We start from the raw sequence: 14,030 nt of genomic DNA, 5'->3' as shown, positions 1-14,030 counted from the left end.
ACTCAAAGTCCTGCTTCCCAGCTGTATTCCCACAAACATTGATCCAGTACCACTCTGTTCTGCCTGTGCTGCTTTGTAAGGATCCAATTCCAGTATAGTCCAATGTGCAGCCACAAATCTGGAGTTACAGAATAAGGGCAGGTTGTTATTTAAGCAATAAAGCAATTTAGCTATGTTGGGGATAATAATCTCAGGCTTACAGGCAAGCAAATGCACATCAACTCAAAAATTTGCTTTTTAGAGGAAAAGGGAGTGGCAACAGAAACAAGACACAGAGAGAATCTTCCAGCAGGATATTTTCACTGAATGCACCAAAAAGTATAGAGTATTAAGAGCAAACTAGAGAAAAGCATGCAGCTGTTCTATCTGTTGCATCCTAGTCTATATTCTTTGTCTAAGAATACAAAAACTATCTACTCAGTTTCTTCAGAGCTCAATATTAAGAAAACTAGAAAAGAAAACAAATCTAAATGACTAATTAGTTTTCCAGACAGTCCAGAAGTGCATAGGTAAGTAGGAAAGAAAGTGAGTCTATAAACTGCTAAACAAGTAAGGTGTCTTATATGATCTTAACAGACTGAAAAGGAACCACACGTAACCTGAAATTTGATTATATTTTTATTTTAATAATATTTTCAGGTAATATGCATCATTCTTTTCTGCTTGGTTTGTCTAACACATGCACAAAAATGCAACTCTCATGTACAAACTGGAAGAGAGTAAGCATTAAAACCCACTGCCAAAGCACTAAAACTCACAGAGTTTTCTGCCCTGAGGCAAATAGGATATACTTAAGCTTAATTTAAGATTATGCCAGATAAAAAAACACAAACTTTAAACATTAAGTAAATTGACTGAACAAAGAAGTGAAATGGGAAAGAAGAGGAAATAAATGTAACAGGTCTCCATTTTATAACTAAGGCAAGTTTTTCTACAGGGAATTAGATCACAGAAATGAAAACTGAAAAGCCTCCCAACCTTCCCAAAAACACCAAAACAGGTTTTTAAAACTCAGTTCTAACAAATAACCTAAGGCATACTAGATAGAGTTACTAGACAGACGTAATAAAAATTAGCAAACAGTTTCATTTCCAAGTGATTGGAAACGTAAAATCCATCCCAATTAGAAGGGAAGGCCATTTTCTCCATTTGTACAGAAAATGCACAGGGTAAAGTACTGCTAATTGAACAGCATTAGGAAAAGAAATGTTTGGACACTTGAAGAAAAAGCCTTAATCAGGTTATCAAATAATCCAGAGAACACACTTACCGTATGCTGTCACTGTCCCAACGTAAGGCCCATCAACTACATTTTTATTTTCTTCAGCTAATGCTTTGATGTATCTTTTGCTGAGGTCCAAAATTTGCTCACGCAGGACTGAACTGCTTTCATGCTGTGTTTGTTGCTGAATAGTAAAATGCAGAAGCATCATTCCCCAAATAAAACCAAAAGTCACCAGAAAAAAGCCAAGTTTCTGAGAGGACAGCTTCCATGGAGAGAATGCCATGATTCCAAACAGCTTCACACAGTTACTACAAAGGTTCCTAAAGCATGAAGCCAAACAGCAAGTTCATGGTCCAGGTATATAAATACCACAGAGCAGGACTCAGTCTTATTCCAACTCTTTCGTCAACACGTATCTGTATTTCAGTTCCATCCTGTTGAAAGAGGAGAGAAAAAAGCACAGTTAGAACACCTCAAGTTATTACCAGCCACACTAGGTCTTCCCTCTATCTGGTACAAACCAGGAGCAGACAATATGCCTGCTTTGCAAATGTTTAATTTGCATGTCTCATCATTGTACGGTTGTAGCCAGAGCAAAGAGAGGCTGAGAAAAGCACTGGAAAGACAACAAAGCAGGAGTGATGTGCCTGAGCAGGTGGAGAACACCTCTCAAGGACCTGGATCAAATTCCCTGCCTGTAGTGGTTTCTAGGCTGGATTTCAAAGTGAGGCTGCTCTTACATATTTATTTGTGTGTGTGTAAGCAAAACTTTGCGATGTTGCCAGTGCAGCAATTTAAGACAATTCTCAACGTAACTCCGTTCTCAGAAAACAAGTAATTTTAGCTGGCAGTGACACTGCTCGGAGTTCCTGGCAAGAGCTACAGCATATGGCTAGATAGGTGATCAGGAAATCAGACTCCCTCAGGGGTATAAAGAGGAAAGAAGAATCTACATTATTTAAGCCAATACACTGTCTTGGCTTCCACTGCAAGCAGTTGGGAGGCTGGAATAATGTCCTGCTCCTGTGTGGCCTCTGCTGTGCACAGTCACTCCTTATCCATAAAACATACTCTGATGAGGTTGCTCTTTGCAACTAAACCAAACCCACAAACTTCTGAATGCTGCAACATGCCTTTTGTACATAAACTCATATTCTCACAGCTTTTCATACACAAGCGAAAAAGAATTGTAATAAAGGCCTCCAAGAAGCAGTAGGACCAACTTTTCAAGGTAAACTCAATTATAAAACCTGGCATGAAGAATCTAAAGGCAAGAAATGGTCTGTGATGAGAGTTAGAGGCAGGGTCCTTAGCTTCAAGTCCAACTAGAAGAGGGGTAATTAAACGGTAATTAGGTGTAACCTATCATGTTAGGACACAGATTTGGTAAAATGTTATCCTTTTAACTTCATAACTGCTCCCAGACAGGATTAGAGAACATAATGTTCCATTCCGTGCTTCCACAGATAATGCAGATGTTGCTCTGTTTTAATAGGATAATTACTCAGATGCCTTCTAGCAGTGCTCCCTGCTTGTTAAAATTCCCTACAGATCTTCTGCTTCCAGTTGAACCACAAGCTCTGCAGCAGGACAGAAATACTTTTGGAGCACTCCTCTTCATCGTGTTTGAGTGTGCACATTTCCCATCGTTGATTAAGACTGATTGGAGAAGTGAAAGTGCATTACTTAGACTAAAAGCAGGCAATTCAGGCACTGTCCCGTGCACTCACACTGCTGAAAGAACAATCTGCAGCCATCTCTTGCTTAAGGAGGAATAGGGCAGAGAAATTAATTACAAGTACAGTGGAAAACATCATAAAGCCCTCAAGCTGGCTTTTTTCACACTGAAAATATCCCAGTGAAGAAAATGAACAGTCTCAACAGAGGAAATGAAGGACTCTGTTTAATGCTGCTCTACATAAATTTCAGTTAATTTTCCAAGAAATGGCAGGGAGAAATTTTACTTCTTTCTGTTTTTTTAACTACAGTCTTGAGATATTTTTGGTCTGACTGAATAGTAGAGCATTGTTACTTCATTAAAAGCTGAAAGTTTTATTATTCTTTTGCAATATTGGTAGCAATAAAATATAGAAACAGAATCATGACTTTAAAAAGAAATCTAAAACGTTCAAGATAAACTCCCTCAGTGACCTAACTTCAAGTAAGCACTGACAGCATCCTCTACTGCAATAAGATCTGTGGTTAAACAGTCAATATTTCTTCCTCAATTATCACTTGTTTGTGAAGCAGAAAACACTGAGTAAGAAAGTAAACCCATCACCACCATATTTTAGCAGACAAGTGCTAATGATTGTTTATGACTAGTTGTTTAGGGGAAAAAAACCCCTCTGAACATAATTAACATTAAAAACAGAAATTAAAAATGCAAGTATTTCACAGTCTTCTTTTTAAAGTTCTAGAACAGAAAGATGGTATAAGAAACATGACACTGAACTATGAGAACAAACTCCTTAAAGAGGTGTTGACTTTTCAGTTCAATTTATCAACAGAAAAACAAATCTTAAATCCACTTAAAAACTGTAAGAAAGTAGACAGCAAATATTGAACTTTTGCCATAAGAAAGGACTAAAATTCACTGACAGATGGAAGAATGGCCCCCACTATTTCAACAAACAAGCAGAAAACCCCAAACCCACACATCAACAACAAGCCCTATTTTTCCTCAAGCAATTCTAGTGGCCAGCAACTTGATGAGTGCCCAACAACATGTACTTAACTAATTAACTTTACAGCCCTGCTGGTGGCCATGGAGGTTTATAAGGTGCACAACAGAATCCCTGTGCTTCCCTGAGCCTCCATGGGCAGCTGCAGTGACTTTGGCATATATTTAATCCCAGATTTGACAGCTGTCAAGGACTGCAACACAACTGTTCCTCAGTTAATGATCACCACATACCTATAATGAATCATTATTTGGTACCTAAGTGGACAGCGGACAGAAAATATCAAGGGGTGATGTGGAATGCATGAAGACAGCAGCACAGAAATGTCTCACTGCATTTCTGTTTTGACAGGAAATGAATAACTGGACTAAGCAAGAGCTGAAGCAATAAACACACATTTGTCTACTATAATCCACTGATGGATTTTGATTGACAAGTTATCTCTGCCCATACCAAGTAAGACATCCCAAAACTTCAGGTGGTAGTGCATTTCACTTATTCCCCTGCACATCTTATCAATGTTCCAAAGGAGGAAATCCTGTTAATTACTTTTTACTAGGCATTTTCCTAGTCTTCAAGTGCACGTATCTAAAGAGGATATGGACACCCATATTTGTTTGTGCCTCTAAAGAATGACAGGTGCTTTTTTTGCACCCACTCTCCACCCCTTTTTCAAACTTTGGTCCCACTCTAAGACATCTTGAAATAATTCCAGCACCCTCTGGAAACAATGTTATAATTGTGAGTTAGTTTGTGAAATGGTTAGGAAGACAATTCCTCCTGATTTAGAGCAGTTAATGTACAAGAACTAAACACCAAGTGTGAAAAACAGGATGGAAGTGGAAGGATACATGATGCAAGAACACCTCTAATAAAATAAACAGCATCTTTGTTATTTCATTCTCAAATTCAACTCTAACCAGCCAAAATCCCACCACAACTGAAACAACATTCTGTGGGGTGGTAGGCAGGTGTTTGGGTTTTTGGGGTTGTTTTTAAACAGACTAGTTACAGATTCTGTGAAAAACACACCAGAATTTACAACTCAACTGCCTCTACCCTGAACAAAAATGATTCACTTATTTCTTTGAAAAAGGGCTAACCTTACACCCATTTACACAGGCATAAGAATTTAAAAACACTTAAAGTATCGTTATATAGCTTCATTAGAAACGCATTTTTTCTGTTGTGTATTTAATGAACTCCTCTTCAACAGCTGGTCAGTTCCTTAGTTAGAGAGGATAACATTCCCATGCTGATGTCACTGCTACAAAAGAAACCTCACACTAGAAACAATCATCTTAGAGAAGTATCCCAATTACAGTGATCTGTTCATCAGGGGTACAAACCACGCGTTTCTCAGCATTTTAAGATTTTACTTTTTATTATTGTTATTTAATACTTAGAATAGAGCACAAACAGTTTATCTTCATGCAAACAGATTCTGGTGACACATAGCCACATATTCCTCTTCACGTTTTAAGAAGGAGAATTAATCATCTACAAGAGATTAAGCAAAGTCTCTTTATAAGTATGTACACATACACAGCTTGATATTCTCTGTCCAATCTGTACCTATATTAAAAATGGTTCTTAGGGTAAGCTTGGAGCACCACTATCCTCAGGATACTCAGGATTAAATCAGGATACTCAGGATTAAACTCTTCATCAGTTGAATGCACCATTCATCAGTAGCCACACAGTTCTAAAACCTTAATTGTCTGTAGCCAAAGGAGAAGCTTTTGCACCCATAAAAGCAGCAGTTTAATTGGTATTTAATTATTAATTTGTCATAAACTCAAACATAAGCAATCTCACACATCATGACTAGTAAACAGTGTATATGTATTTTTGTACCATGTGGCTAAGTAAAAATAGTATTGCCACTGCTAGGAAAAGGCCTGTTGTATTCCAATGGCACACATGCAAATTCTGGCTTCTTAAGCTTAAGAAATTATTCCAGGAATAACTGTATGAGCTAGAGCTGGGTACCAGGTGCCTCTTGTTACAGCAAACAGCTCAGATATGAGATAAAAACCAAGGGCTGGAAAATACAGGCACAGGTTGAAAGGAGAGGCCACAAACTGAGTGAGTTACTCAGTGATGGCCAATTGCTAGTCAGTGATGAGATGCAACCTTGAATTTTGGAAAAAGCCCTGCTTTTTTTTTTTTTTTAACAGCAGCAAAAGCTGAAAAGGAAGCATAGTACAGCTTAGCAACACGTAAAGGCACCTGTGACAGACCCATCAGTGCTAAAATCCACGGCACCAGCTCTGCGGTACCCTCTGCTCACTATTTACAATGGAACTTTTACAGACTAATTGCTTTGATATGCAGTGGTAAGGACCAGGAATGAGCACAGCTTTAGTAAAATGTATTGTCAATGAATGTCAATCTAGCCAAGTTCTGTTACAAAGTTTAAAGCTGGTTTTAAACTGTTTGTTTCATCAGCCTTCTAAACCTTCCGGCACAGCAATCTCTCATTGCCCTGGCACAGGTATCCATCCAGACACTAACAATGTGTGTTCACATGCAGCCTCACACCTGCCTGACTGCAGAGTTGTTATTGCATCACAACCAGCTCCCTCCAAGAGGTGCTCTTCAACCCCCCACATCAGGATCCTAATGAAAATACTGACCTGTTTTCCGGATTGTTTCTTGAAGAGGGCAAGCTGCCCTTCTGTGTGCTACTGTTTGATTCTGTAGAACAAGTTGTTGCAGACCAGCCAAGGACAAAGACCAAGACATGAACCTCCTCTATTCTGATGAAGGGCGTGCTAATCTAAAAGCTGATGACAATTCAAGTGTGAAGCCAACGGGCTGCCAGCACACCAGAGCTCCAGCCAGCAAACACAGGGCGAGTGAGAACTCCTGCCCTTACCCCAGACCTCCTCTGCTAAGGGATGCCAGGAGTCAGGCCTCATGCAGAAACTGATGCAATACATTCTAAAAGGGATAGGCAATCCTCTTTTCTAGGAGTAAGGAGTCCAAACTGGGAGTGCTCCGTTTTAACAGACAAACTTCCAGTACACAGAAATTAGAATTCCAGGCTGATGTTAACCACAGTCTCCTACTGCAGCTGTATCGCCTAAACAGATGTGCACTATACCCCAACCGAATGCAAATTAATGGATTTCCTGGTATTGCAGTTGTTTATTCCTGTGGGAATATCCCAGCAGATGTCCCACCCCAGTTGGCCCATCTGTGTTCTGAAACAGAGCAATCCGTGCTGTGACTCTGAGACTTCAGCTTCCCTCAGTCCTTTTGGAGGCTCAATCCACCTTTCCTTCTTTCAAACCACAGCATTAACAACGATAAGTTACGGCCTCCTACTTAATGCAGGCAAGTGAAATCAAAGAACAGTCACACGCTATGCTGGTAGAAGATAAGAAAGGATCAGAGAAGAGAAAAAGAAGCCTGATTTCTGATAAGATTACTTGCATTTAGACACGCTGTGTGCTCATACCATTGTCAAGTGTCTTTGTACCACACACATTTTGACTCCGGTACTGACACTGCAATTAATTAACCAAGGCACTTAGGAAATATACTCCATTAACATTAAAGCATCCACACATCTAAACAAAACTTAGAGGCTTCAGTTACCCTGGGTGCTCAGAAGCACTTTAGCTGCTGTTCAGCCACTGACCATATCAAATGCATAAAGCAGAGGTCAGACAGCAGGACAACCAAAGGCTGAATCCACACCTATTCCGGGTGGATCTCAGTAACAAAAGAAGATTTACTTCAATAGGTCAAGTCATAAATTTGAAGCCACCTCAAAACAGTTCATTTTAATCTTAACAAAAATTTCTTCATTCAAGTTGTGGTCAGTCCACTAAAAGGCAGAAGTCTGATAGAAAAGCAGACAGAACATCCAGGAAGAAGCAGAAGGATGCTAGCAAAGCTGATAATATTAGCTGAGATCTGCAAGTCCTAGGTCTCAGTGAGGGTTTCCAACTGGTTGAAGCTGTGCATATTCCCTACACACCTCACAGGCTCCTCAGGAAGAAGAGGTAGCTGAAAAAATCATGCAACTACACCAGATTTATGCACGCTTTTGCTAACTACACATTTTATAATTTACGTTCCTTAATATAGAAAATAAATGCACGAAATCATTTCCCTTAACTGTATTATGGAGTCTTAGTTTTGCTGTTCCTTCTGCTGCTCAATTTTATTTTCAGCAATGTTTCTGCCAACCCATTCTCTTCTTCTAGCTGACAGATGTCACTGCGTCTTCTCGCTCCCCACCTCTCTACAGCTGATGTGGCACCATGTACTGCGCCTGGAGTGGCAATTTGGGATGTAATCCCATGAAGTGAGAAAAGCAAAACAACACTGGGTCACAACAGAAGCAGCAGGACAGATGGACTGAGGGAGAGTAAGAGTATAAATACTGCAGGTTTGGGGTTTTTTTAGGTTGGGGAGGCATGTTTGCTTTTGTGCATGTAGTACAAATTGGCAGGAGGTGGTGGGATGAAAGTTGAAGGAAGGGAAAGCAGTCTCTGATAAGGTGCCATAAAAACCAGTAAATTTTCATCTTCAGCAAGCAGCTTGCCTTCACTTTCAAAAATAAATTCCCCCACTGAGAAACAATTTGGGTGGCATCCCACCTTAATTCCCCCATACAGGTCTGTGTTTTCACAGAGCACTCCAAAGTGTTTCAGATTTTCTACCTAGCACATCACTTGCTGTAGTTCAGTCCTGCAGAAATCAAACCATCTGATGTTCTCCCTTTCATGCTGTTTGCTTACTGTGATATTTCAGGGAGGAAAGAGTAGAAAAGGAAAGAACACAACAGATAAGGGAAAAAGGATTAGAGGAAAATCCATAAGGAAAAATCCTTATGTATTGAAATCTTTATGGTACATACACTGTTTACTGATTAGAAACACTCCAGGCAACGCATTTAAGAGCATAATCACAAAACAACCTGGTCTTCTTTCAATAAACTGAATGAATGTTAGCACTAGGAACAGGACTTCAATGAACTTCAGAAAATCAGAAATGTCCCTGACCTTGAACAGGCAATAGAAGTGTACATTTTTACAGCCACTTACAGTCAAAGGATAGGGAATATTAATAACCTTCGTCTTGCTGCTGCATTAAAACCACATGCCCAAAATAGCATTTTCTGGCTGTAATGAACATTTTGGAATGTCAGCATGCTGACCAAGAGATTAAGAAATAGTTTTTGGGTTTTTCTGGGTTTTGGTTAGGGTTTTTTTTTTCTGCAAGAAAGTAACTTACAGAGCCTGAGAGCCCCAGTCCTCATCTACAAAATCCCTAAAATCAGTGAAAAACGTACCCACGAGACATGCTTTCATAGCTTCAGGAGTCCCTGAAGCCCACTGCACAAACAAACCTTCGAGCTACTTCATTAATTTTAATGCATTTTAAAAATAGGACTCATGGCCAATAAGCTTTATCATATTTCTAGGGTGGATAAAGTACATGTAATTTTTCCCTTCACCTCCTTGCAACTCCGCTTGGTGAAAGGCTAATATACAACATCCTCCTCTGTCACTGTCAATTTTACATTTGACATTTGTCCTCTGAAGGGTGAAATCATGGCACCTGCAGAGAAGCAGGGCCTTGCCCTTTTCAGATCACCTGGATGATCTCCAGAGTCATGGGCAAACCATCCTCAGCTCCTGCCCAGCAATCCCGTGTTCTGGCAATGCTCTCCCATTTCCTTAGGGCACAGGGTGTCCACGGCAGCCAGAGCTGCAAACACTGCCATGAACTTATACAGAATTTTTTACTTATTTTTAATGAATAATAAAATTAACTTCAGCTTATAAATCAAAGCAACCAAATTATGAGGCACTCCAAGAACAACTCAGTTTATTATACAGAGATTGGATCCATTAGCTCATTTCTTGCATCAAGCTGATACTCCAGGCTCCAATCTCACCCACTGCTGTTAACCACAAATCAGCCTGTTACATCACATCTTGTGGTCTGTCCAAGAGGAAAAACAAGCAACTCTCAACAGGAGCTCTGTCCAACTCCCAGAAGAAAGTCAAAACCTTCTTTGTATTCAGCAAGAAAGCTCTCATCAATGTGGATGCCCAGTTATCATCCCCTGTCAAATCCATGGTCAACACACTAAAATGTGGGTTTCAACAATTGTGCTGGACCCCAGACAGACAGCCAAAAATAAATACAAATTCTAAGGAAAGATCCAAACATATTCATGTTCAAAATACTCTCTCTACACCTTACTGAAGAAGTTTTTCAAAAATAGAAAACAAAGACTATAAATACATCTGTGTAAAAAAGTTAATTTTCTTGAATTTTCTACCATTTGCTGGGAATTGTAGATAATCAAAACAAAAATAAATTCTCATTAAATTTGGTTTAAATTGATTGTTGCTAGAGGATACTACACACAAACTTTTTGCAAAGGACCAAGCAAAAAAGACAGCAGAGTCATATTAAAATAGAGGAAAGCAGATAAAAACGTATAGGAAAATTTTATGTGCATGCTACTAAGCAAGTGCATATCAGATCACAGGGAGGACAAAAGAAGTAAACAGCTAAAGCTGAACATTAAATAAGTCTTCAGAAATATTTATCTTTTGTTGCTTTAGAATTCCTTGAACTTGGGTCAAAGTATAACATTTCTTCCAATGGATTTGTTCTTGGCAAGCATGTTGAACACATTCCAGCTTATGTGGCTAGACAAATGGCTGAAAGTACAAGCTGCATCTCCAGAGAACAAAATTTAATGGAATTAAAATTTCAACACTGTCACCTGTTTGGAAGCAACAGTGCTGCTGATTATTCCATCACTCTGCATTTAAGACCTTTTATTATTGAAAGGATTAAATTGTAATTTTTAATCTAATTCAAAAGTTAGTAGGGCAGGAAAGTATTTTAACCTCTTTCCTGAATATATCCTGTTGCTTAACACTGGTATTTTTCAACAGCTGATACCACCAAAGATTAGAGAAACACTTGTAATTGAAATGAAAGAATGAAAACTGTCAATGTTTCTTATTTCTCTTTGTAAAGAGCAACAATTTGTCACACGGAAATGTCAAAATATTTAAAGAGATATACATGAAGTTCTGTACATGTGCAATGAAGCCCTGTTAAAAACTTACAGTCACGGAAGACAGAACCTTACAGCAAAGGGCTTGAAAGTAATGTTAAAGAATGAATGATCCATTCAGCCATAAGGAAACAGTAATAACATGAGCCTTCACAAAAAAACCCTCTGCACATGATTCTCATAATGCTGTTAAGAATTTTAGAGCTTTGTGAGAAAACACGACAAACACTGAACGATGTGACCACGACCCCAAGGGTATTTTCCAAGGAGAGTCAGGTGAGGGCAAGCACAAGCACATTCTATCCTGTCACTGCCTGTAACCACTGCACTCACTGCTGGGAGAGCATCAGCTTTCCAATCATCTGCAGGATCTAATAAACTGCACGAGTTTCCTCTGCAAACCAATGAGCTGTACTTGGTTTATCCAGGGCACAACTTCTGAACTATTCTGAGTAGGTGGAAAACAGCCTCCCCTCTTTGAGCATCCCTGGACAGCTGTAGAACAACTTGTACTGGCAAACTCTGAGGAATAGCTCTGTTTCAGCTGTAGCTCTTACAAAGCTAAATGGGGAAGAAAAAGAAAGAAGTGACGTGTAGAAAACAGCCGGCACAGGCAGCATAAGGAGAATGAATTAGTAATAGGACTTTGTGGTTTCTCTCCAGACTACTGCTAGGCAGGGAGAAGCACACAACTCCACCACCACGATAAAAAAGAATGTGAAAACATCCTAGCAAGCAGCACAGGTTTCTGATCTGATGTTCTGCACAACACAGTACTGAAGGATGCACACAGAACCCCCTAAGCTCTCCTCATTGCTTATACCTCATCATTAACAATTCCTCTTTTTGGCCTCTCTCACTCCCAGGTTTTCAGGTTCTCTAGGTAGTGATAAGCTGCTACTCGAAAAAGCTATTTCATCTGCTGGTTCTGGTCCACAGTGCAGTAGTGGTTTGGGTAATGAACTTTCTTTAATGCCTCAGTGCTTTTCATAAATAATCCTAATTACTAGAAAGGCCTCCTTTCCAAAGCATGCTTTGTTGAAGCTATTATCAATACTCTCATTCAAGGTTTGGTAGCAAAAGTAGCTTTATTTTCAGTGCTGAAAGCAAACCTTTATTGTCCTTGCAATGCAGTTTCAAAATAAATGTACATTAACGTCTTGGAAAACTTAATTATTTACAATATTGAATGCTTGAGTAGTCATGAGCTACCTCTTCCTTCTTCAAGGTTCTAGGTAAACTCAAATAAGAAAGCTGTCCTTAAGTACATCAGAAAATAAAGCCTGAGGTCTGTCTTTAACAGACATAGAATCATGACTCAGGTGTTGAAATCTCTATTTATGTGAGCAAATACCACAGCAGAACAGGAGCAAAACAACTCAATAGGTTTTGAGGATGTGACATTCACACCGAGAGCATTTCAGCTCAGAGGTGTGGGTGTCAGTTCTGGGAGGAGGTACTGTGGATTGTATCTAATCTGGCTTTAAAGAATTAACACCAGCAGTTCAAGGACATCACTTGCATTCCTGGAATATTTTCATTACAGAGCAACCCAGTTTGTGGTCTCCAACAGTACTCCATTATATGTGTGTGTGTGTGTATATATATATATATCTATATATCTCAAAGTGTTATTAGCAGGTTATCAATTCACTTCCAAAAGCATGTCTCATGCTTGAGCACGTTACCAAACTCATTCATGTCATAGATACACATTAAGAAAACTGCCAAGGAAGTAAACTCATAAATCAATTGCCTGTAGTAATTCTCTCAAGTAACATAATGTAATTTGTAATGTTAATGGCCAAAAAGATATACAAAACCCCTATCGCTTCCATTACATGCATTTTGGGTATAGATCAGCACACAATTGCAGATTTACTAAGAATAAGCCTCAGGTCATGCATGAATGAGCTTTTATATCCAAAAGGGTTTCTTGAGTTCCTGCAGCTCTGTAACCTGCCAAGGCTGCCCACACCAGGTATTCTCCCTTTTACAGTCCCCTTAACCACTGCAAGAAAATGCAAATACTGCTAAGATGAATACCAATTCAGTTTTCCGCATTTTATTTTTTCCACCTCTTCTACTTTTTTCTTATTCCTTATCATCCCTTACTGTAGAAGCAGAAGCTTTCTCAGTCAGCTACTGATTCACAGAAAGCTTGTAGAAATTTCATCACCAAATTAACTAAAATTCCAACAGGAATTGGAAGCATGAAGGACAAAGGACAAAACCGGATGACTGAAAGGGTCTTGTTTCATTGGGAAATCCTAACAGAATAAAATCAGAGGCGGAAATTTTGTATTCCTGCACTCTAGATGCAACAGATTACAGATAAATAACATTATCAATAGGAAAGCAGAGCTAAGCTCTTCCTTTTAATTATAGCAAGACCTTGCAAATGCCATCAGCATTTCACTGATGCAGTAATAGATGAAATCTCCGAATAGCAGATAGGAGAAGAAAGATGTAGATAAAACAATAGGTAAGCTTGAAAATCTGATGAGTGGGGAAATCACTGTAAGAAACACAAAGTATTTTATGCTGGTAAAGAAACTGAAGGGTGAGGAAGGGGAAGATTAAAAAATGCTGAGTGAGATCAGAAAACATCTAAATGCAAGTCTAAGAGATTAAAGGAAATGAATGTAAAACAGATGAAAAGGTACTGAAGAGAGCAGCCTGACAGACAAAGGCCACACAAACTGAATGGTTGAATACACCGGGTCAGGCAAGACCAAGAAAACACAAGGCATGAAATAATGCTAAATCAACATTGTGAGTGATTTGCCAGCACACACAAAGGCAACTACAAGTGCAAGTGGCAAAGCATAACTAATACGGTGCCATAGGCAAACAGGACCTTAACTACTGATAGAGGACTATCAAATTGCTTGTTTGCTTGTCAAAAGTTATCGCTATTTCCTGATACACTTTGGCTGCTAAAACTTCCATCTTGGGTGAGAAACAGGTGGAGCTTTCAGTTTATGAGACAGTCACAAACAGTGAATAGAACCCTTTATATTAATACCTTCCTTAAATAAAATATTTAAGGTAATGG

General features: G+C 39.1%; 1 protein-coding gene across 1 annotated transcript in view; it reads right to left on the bottom strand.

Moving 5' to 3' along the window:
• Positions 1 to 14,030, bottom strand: part of MGAT5 (alpha-1,6-mannosylglycoprotein 6-beta-N-acetylglucosaminyltransferase) — a 114,740-nt gene that overhangs the window by 70,730 nt on the left and 29,980 nt on the right. The window contains exon 3 of the mRNA XM_066323144.1: positions 1,271 to 1,659. Coding sequence (XP_066179241.1) covers positions 1,271 to 1,508 — 238 coding nt within the window. The 5' untranslated portion in view covers positions 1,509 to 1,659. The remainder of the gene's footprint in view (positions 1 to 1,270; positions 1,660 to 14,030) is intronic.

This window comes from Sylvia atricapilla, chromosome 7 (genome assembly GCF_009819655.1).
Source record: "Sylvia atricapilla isolate bSylAtr1 chromosome 7, bSylAtr1.pri, whole genome shotgun sequence".
NCBI classification, from domain to species: Eukaryota; Metazoa; Chordata; class Aves; order Passeriformes; family Sylviidae; genus Sylvia; species Sylvia atricapilla.
Note: the sequence above shows the minus strand (reverse complement) of the source record. Positions and strands in the feature narration are given on the sequence as shown.